The sequence below is a fragment of the Microcaecilia unicolor genome, chromosome 3 (assembly GCF_901765095.1).
Source record: "Microcaecilia unicolor chromosome 3, aMicUni1.1, whole genome shotgun sequence".
NCBI lineage: Eukaryota > Metazoa > Chordata > Amphibia > Gymnophiona > Siphonopidae > Microcaecilia > Microcaecilia unicolor.
Genome location: NC_044033.1, coordinates 254,316,039 through 254,330,265, shown reverse-complemented (window position 1 = coordinate 254,330,265; position 14,227 = coordinate 254,316,039). Strand labels below are relative to the sequence as shown.

The 14,227-nt window shown below is 43.3% G+C and overlaps 1 protein-coding gene across 4 annotated transcripts in view; it reads left to right on the top strand.

The window, feature by feature from the left end:
• MBOAT7 (membrane bound O-acyltransferase domain containing 7) overlaps nucleotides 1-13,023 on the top strand; it is a 31,410-nt gene extending 18,387 nt beyond the window's left edge. For 3 of the 4 annotated variants that reach the window (XM_030197895.1, XM_030197896.1, XM_030197894.1), the window contains exons 2-8: nucleotides 2,628-2,713; nucleotides 7,031-7,160; nucleotides 7,321-7,447; nucleotides 7,631-7,784; nucleotides 7,892-8,252; nucleotides 11,001-11,183; nucleotides 11,431-13,023. In XM_030197895.1, coding sequence (XP_030053755.1) covers nucleotides 2,638-2,713; nucleotides 7,031-7,160; nucleotides 7,321-7,447; nucleotides 7,631-7,784; nucleotides 7,892-8,252; nucleotides 11,001-11,183; nucleotides 11,431-11,821 — 1,422 coding nt within the window. In that variant the 5' untranslated portion in view covers nucleotides 2,628-2,637 and the 3' untranslated portion in view covers nucleotides 11,822-13,023. Of the gene's footprint in view, nucleotides 1-1,964; nucleotides 2,054-2,627; nucleotides 2,714-7,030; nucleotides 7,161-7,320; nucleotides 7,448-7,630; nucleotides 7,785-7,891; nucleotides 8,253-11,000; nucleotides 11,184-11,430 lie in introns of those variants that run through there. The other variant, XM_030197893.1, reaches the window with a different exon arrangement.
• The last annotated feature ends 1,204 nt before the right edge of the window (nucleotides 13,024-14,227 follow it).

The window sequence follows — 14,227 nt, the reverse complement described above, 5'->3', positions numbered from 1 at the left end:
GTGTAGTATTTGCAGCCCTTTTTGTTTTGCTTTTTTTTCACGAGGTAGTGTATTGGTGTTTTAGAGCCTGGTGTAATTACAGTTTTGCCTTTTCACGCATAAGGTTGTAGCTCGTCCTGTCCTTGGAATTAGTGCTGTTATGGTTTAGTAAGGATATGAGTGTGTTTTTGCACAAGTTTGTGTATAGCGTTTTGCAGTGGAGAGATTGTGTGTTGGCCTTACTGAGGTGGCACCAAAACATCAGAAAGGGTGTAGAGCCAAAATCATGACACACTACCTCTTGAAGGATCTACATATAGAGCCTATGCATTTCTAAGGTCAACACTGGTATGGTATGGGAAAGGGGGTGGGGAAATACTACTGGAGATGAAGAGGGAGTGCTGGGTAAAGAGGAAAGAAGGAAGGAAGGGAGAAAGCTGGCTTGATATCTCATACATATTCATTATGGTTATTCCCCAAAAAAGCCAGCTTTTTCCCTTCCTTCCTCCATATTCGCATATATATATATATATGCAAATGAATATGCTAATATGCTCCGCCCCATCCTTTGCCCCCCCCCCCCCCAAATGAAACAGTCAAACTACGCCCATGCCATAAATAAAAAAAAAAAACACGGCAAAGTTACAGACTTTTTAGCGTGACACGCAGTGATTTTCACACGTTCAAAAAACGTTTGCACTGTAAAACTACCATTATTTGACCAACCCCCTCCCAGGGTACCAGCTTACAGTTAATGATGTCACAGTGACATAGACTTTAGTCTGGGGAACAATGTTGCAGGCCTATTGCAAGCTCCAGCCAGAGCAGCAAACAATTGCAGAACTCGAGGAAGCGCTGCAGATGATCTGGGACAGCCTGCAACAGGGACCCATCAACAAGGCTGTTAAGAATTTCCCAAAGTAACGGAAGGCCTGTGTTAAAGCTGAGGGTTGGGACACTTTGAGCATACACAGTGACTGCAAAATACTGACACACTGTTAATTGTATTGTTTGAATGACGTTATTTTACTGTTTTAGCTGGAACATTTTTAACGCGCAAAAATTGCTAGGTAGTAACACTAAAATGTCAGTAACATCAACATAGCTTAAGATAATTGAATGTTGTTTAATAGTAATATGTAAATATAATGATTAAATAAGTATGTAAACTTTCTCATTGAAATTCAAAGCGGTTGCTGGGAAAACGGCAAAAAACTCTAGGGGATTACTTTTTTTTCTCTCTCTCTCTCTCTCTCTCTCTCTCTCTCTCTCTCTCTCTCTCTCTCTCTCTCTCTCTATCTCTATCTCTATCTCTATCTCTATCTCTATCTCTATCTCTATCTCTATCTCTATATATATATATATATATATATATATATATATATATATATATATATATATATATATATAATTGGATGCATTCAAAGATAAAGACGAGTGTGGTCCATCTAGTCTGCCCAGCAAGGTGGCAAGAGTGTATTTGTCAGTCTGTGAAGGTCACCTCCTCTCTTGTCTTTATTTAGGAAAGGGAAAAAATGTAGCTCTGGGTTTGCTAAAGTTGTTTAGCAAACCCAGAGCTACATTTTTCCCCTTTTCTTTGTCATTGCTTTTTGTGCTACTTAGGTAACATGCACAAATAATCCTGCCAGGAAAGTTCTCTGAATTAGGGCTGGAGTTCCTGCCCTAGAGACAGCCTATGCCAGGCACCGGGCCACTTTGGGAAGGGCTGTCTCCTGGAGTGATATCCTTTTTGACCAATGAGAATGCAGCAGAGCCAAGTCCCTGTCCAATCCCTCACTAGGGGTGGAGTGCCAAGGTATTGTGACATGCGGAAGTGATTCTGCTTGTCGCAGTCCTCATGCATTTGAATTACTACTACTACTATTTAGCATTTCTATAGCGCTACAAGGCGTACGCAGCGCTGCACAAACATAGAAGAAAGACAGTCCCTGCTCAAAGAGCTTACAATCTAATAGAATTAAGCAAGACCCTGAGCCTGAATGCAAAAGAAAAGCCCCAGCCAACTCAAATTACTGGATTGCAAAGACAAGATAGGCAGCAGGTGTTTGGTCTGGTATGCTGTTTCCATTTCAGTTTTCCTTTAAGAACATGGGTGCTACTGTTACCCCTCGGCCAGGAACAGCAGCCCTTCTTAAGTAAGGAGTGAAAGTTTGGGGATGTCCCCTGCACAGCACTCTTCTGTCCCCAGATTTGCTCTACGAGGCCCACACCAGCTCCTGAGATTCTGGCTTTGATTTACTGGGAAAAAAGATGTCAGGTCCCGGGCATTATGTGACTTCTTGTCCTTCTATATTAGATTAGGAGGCTCAGAATGCACCTATATATATATATTAAACAAAAAAGTTCAAAATCCAAAGCTATCCAGGTTGAAATGCTACCCCTCCCCTCCATCAGAGAAGAAGAACATTAAATAATAGGTTTTGTTAGAAAATTATGTGCCAGTTAGCTAAGGAAACATTAAATAAAGTTTATGAACCGATTAGTAGATATCCTTTGATCTAGGAAACTCAGTAATGGCACTAGAGCCCGTTTTCCATCAGACGTTTTTTACAGATCTGTCCTTATTCTCCATGTCCGCTGGGATTGTTTCTTTCAATACTCTGATCCTTCTGCTTCCCTCCCTGCAGTGGTGTCAGAATGACTCCCGATGAGCTGACATACCTGGCTATCTTGACGTTCTCTGTACCCATCGGGTTTATCTTCAAGAGGAAAGGTGAGTGCTGAGTGCTGATGACAGGCTCAGGCTGTCCTATCGGGGTTCATGCTCACTCCCTTTGCAGGTTTGCATGCGCTGATCTGCTGGAGTACGGTGACACAGCCTCATCTGACCTTGACACTTGGCTGCAATGAGTTAACACAGGGTGGGCAACCTCCATCTCGCTGCGAACCAAGAGATCGAGGCACTGGTATTCTCTGAGCCATAAACATTCTGGAGATGTGGTTCAAGTTTTGCTAAAGATGGGTCTGTGTATCGAGTCAATTACTCTATGGGTCTGTTATGTGCAGAACATTACCATTTGGGCCAGAGCAAATTCTAAAAAGGGACTGAAAAACAAATATAGTAACAGCCTGGAAAAATGTCAGACTTTCATAGTGTGTTTGGGGTCTCTTGTAAGGTGGACCATTAATATGCGGGTCACCATTTAAACACCGCATTCAGCATTTTTTTAAAGGCTGACTGTGGCATTTTAATATTGTACATATATTCAGCACCGCTGTTTATAGAAGTGGGAAGACTGAACATACATATACTGATAGTTGGCAATATTTAACTTCTCCAAATAGCATAAGAATAGCCAAAGTGGGACAGACCAAAGGTCCATCTAACCCAGTATCTGCATCCAACAGTAGCCAGTTCAGGTCACAAGTACCTGGTAGAATCCCAAAGAGTAGCAAGGTTCCGGAATCCCATTTCAGGGAGGAGCTGTTACCATTGAGGTGGCGATAAGAACTCCTGCGCTAACCCAGCGGTAACCAGGCATACTGGGGGTGGGAACTACCACCGGGCTGCTGCGGTAGCCCAGCACTAGTTCCTTTTTAGCAAGCGGTAAGCCCGCGTTGGGTGTACCGCTACTTTGTAAAAGGGGTCCTTAGTGCGCAAAGTTCCATATGCAACTTATAAATAAGGTCAGTTGCATGTGTAACATATAATGAGCTAAGTGATGTTAACCAGCTATAATGCGCTAATTAGCACCATTTACAAGGCGCAAAACTTGTCGAAGCCCACCACGGAGAGTACAGCAGTGGTCAGAGCCGCTATTCAGTCTGTCAAAGTGCTGCTTCATTGACTCTTGGCCTGCTCATCATGGTTTAAATGAGCAGGAGCCTCTCCTGCCCACAGAAATCTGCTGACTATTGGCCCCTCATTATTCAAAGCAGGATTCTGCCATATTTTCCAGGTCATTTAATATATTTGTAATTTTCCAGGATTTCTGCTGTGTTTTTTTTTTTTTTTAAAGCATCAAGGGTCAGATTTTCAAAAATCAGGAGCAATGTAGGCAAAAGTATTACAGCAGAATGAAGAAAATGGTGGAATCCTGGCATTGCATTTGTTAAAATCTTAATCCTAATAGGGGATATATATATAATAGGAGGTACCTAAAACATTAACAACAAACAGTACTCCTGTTCTATATAAATTACAAAATCTTTATTAGTGAAAACAAACCAGTGCATTAAAAGAATTGCCAAATAGTATCCCTGCAACTCACTCACACTGCCATCCACACCAGACTTATACACTGATCACATATGTAAATCCCACAAAGAACATTGAACATAAACCCTAAATTGCAGTTTCTTCAGTCTCTGTGTATCATCAGAGGACAATCTCAATAAAGATCAGTCAGTGAGCCCTAGAAAAACAAGGGCACACAAAACCCAGTTCTTAATAACTGTAGCAGATATTGAACATTGCTGATCTTTGTATCCAACAAGTTCTCAAGTGAAGAAAGAAAAAAAACTCCACTGCAATATAAAGCCACTGTTCTTATCCCTGTGATAAAAAAAAAAAAACCACAGAGAAACACTGGGAATTGCAAAGTCACACAAATCTTCTGTGATCCTCCTTCACACAGTCAAACCTTTAAATTAAAGGCAGCCAAAGAATGCTTCAGGTAAGTGGGAGGCTTCCAGGGATAGGTAAATTAAACCCACATAGTTGGTATACTCCAAAGTTCCCCAATGCGAGACCGCATTTCGTAGCTCTTCCTCAGGGGGAACCACCCCTTATCACCAACGGGACTAACGTCCAGACAGGGAATCCCAGCCCCACCTCCAAACTTGGAGGTTAGTCCCGTTGGTGATAAGGGGTGGTTCCCCCTGAGGAAGAGCTGAAGAAACTGCAATTTAGGGTTTATGTTCAATGTTCTTTGTGGGATTTACATATGTGATCAGGGTATAAGTCTGGTATGAATGGCAGTGTGAGGGGGTTGCAGAGATACTATTTGGTAATTCTTTTAATGCACTGGTTTGTTTTCACTAATAAAGATTTTGTAATTTATATAGAACAGGAGTACTGTTTGTTGTTATTGCATTTGTTAAGACAATGTTTGCTTGGTTTATGTTTCTTATATGTTTATATGTAGAGGAGTGTGGTAGCCGTGTTAGTCCACTCTTAAGGTTATCAATAGAAATCAAACAAAATAAAACATGGAAAAGAAAATAAGATGATACCTTTTTTATTGGACATAACTTAATACATTTCTTGATTAGCTTTCGAAGGTTGCCCTTCTTCCTCAGATCGGAAATAAGCAAATGTGCTAGCTGACAGTGTATATAAGTGAAAACATTCAAGCATTACTATGACAGTCTGACAGGGTGGGAGGAGGGGGGTGGGTAGGAAGTATGCATGGGGACATCAAAGCATATCATTGATATTCTAACAGGGTGGGTGTGGATAGGTGAGGGGAGGGTGATCAACAGAGACATACAGCTTTATGGTTTATAATGTCTCTGTTGATCACCCCACCCCTCACCTATCCACACCCATCCTGTTAGAATATCAATGATATGCTTTGATGTCCCCATGCATACCTCCTACCCACCCCCATCCTCCCACCCTATCAGACTGTCATAGTAATGCTTGAATGTTTTCACTTATATACACTGTCAGCTAGCACATTTGCTTATTTCCGATCTGAGGAAGAAGGGCAACCTTCGAAAGCTAATCAAGAAATGTATTAAGTTATGTCCAATAAAAAAGGTATCATCTTATTTTCTTTTCCATGTTTTATTTTGATGTTTATATGTGAAATTAAGAAAATAAAACAAAATACAAGAAGCCTGCAGGTCTGTTTGTTTCCTAGTTTTCATGTAGCTCATCTTTTGCCTAAGCTAGGGCTTAATTTCCTGCAGGTTCACGAAGGGAACATTTTTTTTTTTTTTTGCATAAGTTTATGTTTGCATGTCAAATTTTTTAAAATTCCAGAAGATACAGGAAGTGAAGACTTATGCAAAACAATCTTGTCTCAAACTTGGCAAACAGTTTTCCCCTACTTTTTGACCAGTTCAAAATTATGACTTTATATTATTGAATTTTTTTCAAAGAATTTTATCAAGGAATGGTCTTTATGTGAATCACATCGGTATCGATCTTGAGAACATAAGATTAGCCATACTGGGTCATACCAATAGTCCATCTAGCCTAGTATCCTGCTTCCAGCAGTGGCCAAGTACCTCACAGAAACCCAATTAGTGGCGGCATTCCATGCTACCAATCCCAGGGTTTGTAGAAGATTCACAAGTCACACATCTCGTTACCTCCGCAACTCAGTTTGACAAAACACAGGTTTTGAAGTCACACATGAAGGTTAAGGATGCTTTAGTTTGTGAATACAAGGTACAGCTTTTTCCCGATACAACCAGGGTGACACACTCGAATAAAGTTATTTCCTAAAGGTGGGGGGCTAAGGGCCTTGGCATAGAAGCTATCTTCTTTTTGAATGTTTGCCCACTCACCAGAGGGAAAGGGTTTTTTTTTTTAATCCAACTGAACTGGAGAAATCTATACATAAGGGTAAACTATACAGTGCTGGGGCAGCTTATAACTGGAAGGTTTGTAGAATGGTGTTTTGATTTTCTGATTGTGGATTTTCCCCAATTAGTCAAGATGTATTCTTTTGAAACTTGTTTGCGCCCTCCATTAGTGTGGGGTAAAAACTGGTTAATTAGTTATTTTTTTGTTGTTGTTGTGCTTATTTAAGACTTCCTCCCAACTGAATACTTTGACAAATCTATTTATATCATGCAATCCTGGGACAAAGATTAGACCATTTGAGAGCTGGCTGGGCATTCTTCACCGCTGATACCTGTGTGCTGGTATTTGGTGCTTGTCCCTGGATTGAAAGAGGGAACTTTTAGAAGGTAGGCAGAAGAAGCCCTTTCTAGCAAATAAAAGACAATGGGAATATAGAGGAATAATTATGCACTACAATTTTTTTGTTCTTGCAGTATAATTCAGTACAGATGGGAGCAGGGAAGGCTTTCTGTGTGCAGGTGCTAAGGCGTGCTTGCTGTTTTATTTCTCTAGGTCCCGGTGTGAAGCAGCTGGGAGGAGCGGGCCTGGGGGTCCTGCTCATCCTGCTGACCTGCCAAATTCACAGCCTGCACTCACTTATTACCATCCTCGTCACTTGGCTTATTCTAAAGGTTACTCCCAGGTAAGGACCACCTCCCATCCCTGCTGGTGACTAAGCTGGCAGCGCACTTCTTGATCCCAGCTGGAAGCCATCGCCCCATTGAGTGCTGAGCTCATCCCTCTGGGAAGGGATATGCTGACCTCGAAGCTGATCAGTCTCACCCTGGTGTCTTTTCTTACAGGTCATGCCACTTCCTGGTTCTCAGCTGGACATTCATCTATCTGCTCTTCTTCCGCACAATCACATATTTCAGGTTGCCGCCCCCCACTCCATTCACCAATGCTGTCCAGCTCCTTTTGACTCTCAAGGTAAGTCAGACTCCCCTTCTTTTAGGTCTCCCCCCCCCCCCCCCCCCCCCATCTTCAGCCTCAAGTGTCTCTCCACATTTGGACTATTTCTGATTTATCTCTTGTCACCTGACTGATGCCTCCTGTTTACCTACCATGCTATTTCCCCTCTCTGAAGTGTACTGCTCTTCTCTCCTGCTGCAGATGGTGAGTTTGGCCAATGAGGTGCAGGAATACTGCAAGGCAAAGAGGGAAGATATATCGTCATTCCGTAAACCTGTTGCGAGTGTCATCCCTCGCATCCCCAGCCTTGTGGAAATGTTGTGCTACAGCTACTGTTACGTGGGGCTCATGACAGGTAAAACTCTGTGAAGTATCTTATAATGGATCCCAACCCCTTCAACGCTGCAGCGTGGGCAATAGATGTGTCTGTGCATTTCATGGGAAGTTGGTTCTCTTCTGCAGGTCCCTTTTATCGTTACAAGACATATCATGATTGGCTTCAGCAGCTGGACTCTGCCTACATCCCCAGCTGGCGGCCCCTGCTCCTCCGACTTCGGCCTGCACCCATCTTCGGCCTCCTCTTCCTCCTGGTGTCTCACCTCTTCCCGCTGGCTTATGTGCAGACAGATGATTTCTACGAGCGCCCCTTTCTCTACCGCCTCTTCTACATGGTGCCCACCTTCTTTGTCTTCCGCATGCGCTTCTATGTGGCCTGGATATTTGCTGAGTGTGGCTGTATCTCTGCAGCCTTTGGTGCTTACCCTGCTGCGGCCAAGTCACGACCCGGTGGTGGGCCGACCGTGGATTACACATCTGCTGGGAGGTGAGGAACCTATACATCTCTTCCATCCTTGAACAGTGGTGAGGCATTTCCTCAAATAAAATAGATAAATACAAACAAATGCCAGCTCTCTCACTACCACCTCTGTGTGGTGCTGCTGTAAAAACCTTTTCTCTCCTGCCTTTGTTTCTTGCCTCTCTATCTCTCTTGCATCAGAACAAAAGAGCATAAGACCATCGAGTTCAGAATCCTGCCTCTCAACAGTGGCTGATTCCCGTCACTGTTTAATACACGACTAATCCTGATAGGGTGGCCAGTAGTGGGCTGGCAGTGAGTTAGATGAGTGGCCTAGAAGGTAGATGTCTGGTTTGGAGGTGCTGGGTTTGGGGTCCTTAACTGGGGATCCCCTGTCCAGGTGTCTCTAGTGTGAAGAGCCCAGGTCTTGGGATATTTTTAAATTCTGTGTACTTTAGTGGAAGTAACTAGAAATTAAAAGCTTCACCACCTCTAGGGCTGGTGTTTATAACTCAACTCTAAGAGGGGAAGTGAAAACGTGCTTTAGTTAGTGCATTTTCCTGTGCTGGAGGTAATGCCATATGGAAGACTCTTCCTGTATTCCCATGATAAAGAACATTATTTTATTTATTTATAGCAGCATTTATATCCCACATATTCCAAACAAGTTTGGTTCGATGGCTTACAATTTTATTTAGTACAGGCAGAGAATTAGATTTTAGGAAGTTGGGAGGAAGAGAGTAGGAACAAGAGAATTACATAGGTGTGTCGTAGTTAGGGAGTGAGGGGGCAGATGGATGACTTGGTGAGAATCGAGGTAGGGTCAGCTGTGATCGTTTTTTGTGGGCATGAACTTTTTGAACAGGTAGGTCTTGAGCTGTTTCTGAAAGCTGATGTGAGGAGTTAAGGACTGATTTGGGGAGGGCATTTTAAATGCTAAAACCCTTATTAAACACTGAACTAACTAATGTAAAACCTGAGTAAAACTGCCTGTTAAAATTACACTGGGGCTGTAGTCCAACTTTCCGTTTATCTTTTAACCAGTTCCTTATCCACAGTATTATTTATTTATTTATTTGTTGCATTTGTATCCCACATTTTCCCACCCATTTGCCGGCTCATTGTGGCTTACATTGTTCTGTCATGGCTATCGTTGTTCCAGAGTAAAATATACAATTGGTAATTACATAACAAACATGGGAGACATAGTGGAAATTAAGCAATCAAGTATAAAGAGATTATATTCGGAATAACAGATAAAGCGGTGATGTGTTAGAGTTCATATGATGGATTGTTGTGGTATGCTGTGTTGAAGAGGTAGGTCTTCAGTGATTTCCGGAAGTTGGTTAGGTCGCGCATTTTCTTCACGTCAAGTGGTAATGCATTCCAAAACTGCGTGCTTATGTAGGAAAAGCTGGATGCACTAGTTAATTTGTATTTTAGTCCTTTGCAGCTGGGGAAGTGGAGATTCAGGAATGTGCGTGCTGATCTTTTAGTGTTCCTAGGTGGTAGGTCTATGAGGTCTAACATGTAGACCGGAGCATCTCCGTAAATGATTTTATGAACCAGGGGGCAAACCTTGAACATAATACGTATCACATTGCCTCCTATCCTGCGGCTTTTTAATTTCCTCAGGAATCTCTCGGGGGAAGTTTTGAAAATCCCACTGTGCTCTGGGGCTGCTATTCAAACGATGGCCAGAGAATGTGGAGACTTCTGGAGAGTGTCATCTCCAAAATCTGTCCATGCACTCGATGGACTGGATTCTATAAATGGTGCGCGAATTTGGGCGCTGAAAAAAAATGAGTGCTAAGTGCTAGTCTAAATTTTGGTGCCGTTTATAGAATAGTGCCAGGATTCATGCCCTTTCGAGTGCAAGGATTACACCAGCTGAAACCTGGTATAAATTCTTGCACCTAAATTAGGCGCAGATCTTCCACATTCTGTCTAGGAAGGTTCCTGATCTGCCCATGGCCATGCCCCATTTTGGATTTGCATGTGTAATGTACGTGTGCATCTTTATAGAATCCCACCTGGGAAAATGCACACATAAATTTTAATTGTTCCCAGTTAGCACCAATGATTATTAGCTTCCAATTAAGTGCTCATTTGTCAAGTTGCATGTGCAATTCTGGCATATGCCCCATGGCGTGTAATTTTGGGTGCAGACAGAGAATCCGGGGGAATATGTACAGGTAGGGTGAAGTGAGGGCAGGACATGAAAAGGATCCATATAGCATCGATATTCAGCCGCTGTCCCAATACGCAGTGCATTGACGGTGACTGTCAATAAGGACAGACCGTATTGAATACACGTATTGTTGAAATGACCGCCGCTGAAGATTTCTTCCAACATTCCTTACACATTCTCTGCTTCCTGTTTCTCCAGACTTACTAAGACAGACAATGCTATTGAGTTGAGGCTTTGTCTTGTGGTTTCAGGAAACTTTCTTTGACTTGACAACTTGGACGTGGGCTTGACAACTTGGACATGGATGGGTATACCACAGTAATACATAAAGGCAGTCATGTAGTAACCAAGCACATCAATGCCATTAACGAATGCAAGAGAAAGGCCCAATGCTTAAAAATAGGCCCTGTTGGAAAACACATATTAATGATGCTGATACCAAGTGATTTAAAAGGGGAAAAAATAGATCATCCAGCTCTGCTTCTCTCATCTCTTCTGTCTCTCTCCCCTCTGCCTTCCCTGTGAGGTTTTGGAGTTGGCTAGATGCTGAAACTCCCTCCTTGGCTGTCTGTCCCTTGTGACAGGTCTCCTGAGGGCGAAAGGCTGGCGATAGAGTACGACTATGAGACAATAAAGAACATCGACTGCTATGGCACCGATTTCAGCGTAAAGGTGAAGGATGGCATGCGCTACTGGAATATGACTGTTCAGTGGTGGCTGGCCCGGTACATCTACAAGAACTCTCCAGTCCGGTACTTCATATTAAGGTGAGTAGCTCAGAGTGCATAGTTTGAGCTGAGAGGGAAAGCTCCAGGGAACACACTTTGGGGTGGGGGGCGACATTGCAGGACAGGATTGGGACCCCTGTAACATCCTTATAGAGAGGACTAAGAGATACAGAAAGGGAAATCTCCAGGGGATACACAGAGGGGGGCTGGGACAGTGTGTGATTCTGTGCAGTTGGATCTGTGAGGTCCTGTCTTGCATTAAATGCATTTTCTGTCTGTTGTTCAGGAGCACCTGGACCATGTTGATCAGTGCTTACTGGCATGGAATTCACCCCGGTTATTATCTGAGTTTCCTGACCATCCCGCTGTGTCTGGCAGCAGAGGACGCCATGGAGGAGGGGCTGCGCCACCGCCTCTCCAGTTCTGGGCAGATGGTCTTTGACTGGGTGCAGTGGTTCCTGAAGATGCGTGCCTACGATTATATGTGTATGGGGTTCGTGCTGCTCACCTTCTCGGACACGCTGCGCTACTGGGGCTCCATCTACTATTGCATCCACCTGCTGGTGCTGGGCCTGCTGCTAATCGGGCATACTGTAGCATATGCTGCCCCTCGCAGCCCTGTCAAGGCCAGGGAGCAGATGGCCACTGCCTCCAATGAAAAAAAGCTTGAAGAATGAATGAGGGGATGGGGGGGGGAATGGTGTTTCACAGAAGGGAAAAGCAGTCTACCTCCCTCCCCCACCGTGCATGGGGTGAAAGAGCTCTACAGTCTTCCAGTTGGCTCTTTGGTTATCCCTCAAATGTTTCTGCTGTCTAGTGTGTGCCCACAACTAATGTGACAGCTGGGCTCCCGAGGTGGCCTGAATGGTCCCTTGTGGCATGGTAATAGCAGCAGGTTTCCCCTTCATCTGCAGTATTGTGTATGTTTTTGTGTGTGTCTCTTCTGAGTTTCAATGAGTCCTTCACATATTAAAGGAAGGAAGGGAGAATGGCTCCTGGCCACAGCTACAGCTCCAACCCCCACCCCTGCGAATAAAGCTTAGGAAAATGCCCTGGAATGATCTGATCAGATCCAAGTCCTGGGGAGCACTTTCCATCAGATAATCAGTGCCCTTTACCACCCCTCCTCCAATCCTGAGATGCCAGGGCTGACCTCGTTTCTGCAACTGAATGCACGATGAACTCTCTGCCCTCATTCTCAGGATTTGGTTAGAGAACTGAGCCGCATATCCAAGCTGTTCTGCCCATACTGACCTTTTGGATTGGGGTGCAGGGAAGGAAGGAAGGTGTGGGTTTCAATGTTTTGCACTTCAGGATGTTAACAGCTTTGAACTGATGTGGAGGAGCAGGCATGACGCTCCAAGTACAGGAACGGGTGACTGCCTGCATGACACGCTGCTTTGGGAGTCATTGGCAGGGAGAGCAGAAAGGTGGACATGTTAACAAGAGTTGTGGAAATAGCTGGATTCATAACTTTTTAGAAGCTGTAACTTCCCAGTTGCTCCTGGGTGTCCTGTGATAGTAGCTGTACTTACCATTTTGTAACAGGAGAGAATGCCACCTAGCTTGTGGAGCAAGATTAAGATGATCCCCTGGGGTGCCCCTTGCAGTGTTGTTTCATGCGAAGGGAGGGGGGGTGTCTATAAATTCTGAGTGCAAATGCTCTGGCTTAAACTAAACTCTGCCCTCTGGGACTGAGGTCTTAGGTTTGTAGGAGAGAGTGGAGTATGTGGAACTGAGTCAGAAAATCCTGGACCAATTGTGAGTGGTGACCTACAATGGACTGAAGTAAGCCTTGTGCTCGGGCTGAGGCACTGTTTTTTTTTGTGTGTGTTTTTTTAAACACCTGATTTTTTTAATAAAGTGAGAAATAAAAAAAATAAAACCCACTGGATGTGTGATTGATAAAGTGTTGGCACATGTGAGTGGCTGAAAACCAGGCCCGATTCTGATTCCATCCTCCAAACTGAACAGGAGGAATGGGAGCAGAAACCAAGACGGGCAGGTCTGACTTCTCCATTTCTGACAATGTTGATGACAACACTCTTAAAACATCACTAATGCAAAAAAATAAAATACAATTCATGCACTATATCTTACAAAACAGCTAATAAACCTTCCTGTTAACATCACCATCCATCACCACTAAGATTTGAAATTAAAATGCAGTAAAATCAAGGGAGCAGTTCGCTCTCAGGGAAAGATGCCGCCAACAGAGAACCTTCTGTCTCTTTTCTTTTCCCTCACCTGTTCTCTTCCTGTTGTTTTGTTTTGCCTTAAAATTTTTTTTGTTTTATGATTTGTTCTATATCAAGATATAAACTAAACTACGCTGCTGTCTCCTTCTCCTGCTTTGTGTCCTGTCTTGTTCTACTCAAGCACTTTGTGTTCCTCTCTTCTGGATGTTAAAATTTCTCTTTTTTTTCTTTTGCCCTTCTCCTCTCCTTGCACTGCTGTTCCTTTTTGTCTTTGGCTCTTTCTACACCTCTATATCCTTCTTTGTCCTGGTTGGTCTCTCTTTATCTTGCTTTCCTTTCTCTTTAGCTTGTCTCATTTCTTGCTCTCTTTGCTTCTTTTCTCATTCTTGTACTCCTGTCTCTTTCCTCTCTTTACCTGGCCATCTAATTTTCTCCTTATCTTGCTCCATTTTCATTACTCTTTAGTTCTTTCTCTCTTTACTTCTTTCTCATTCTTGTACTCCTCTGTCCTTACCTCTTTTTCATCTCTTTCCTCTCTTTACCTGTCCATCTTGTTCTATTTTCATCACTCTTTACTTCTCTCTTTGCTTCTTTTCTCATTCTTGTACTCCTCTAGCTTTAACTCTTCTCCTTGTCTCTTTCCTCTTTACCTGTCCATCTTGTTCTCTCCTTATCTTGTTCTATTTTCATCACTTTACTTCTTTTGTTGCTTTTCTCATTCTTGTACTCCTCTGTCTATCTTTAACTCTCTCATCTGTTTCCTCTCTTTACCTGTCCATCTTGTTCTCTCCTTATCTTCCTCTATTTTTATCACTTTCATTTTCTCTTTGCTTTTCTCATTGTCTGTCCTTACCTCTTTCTTCTTGTCTCTTTCCTCGCTTTACC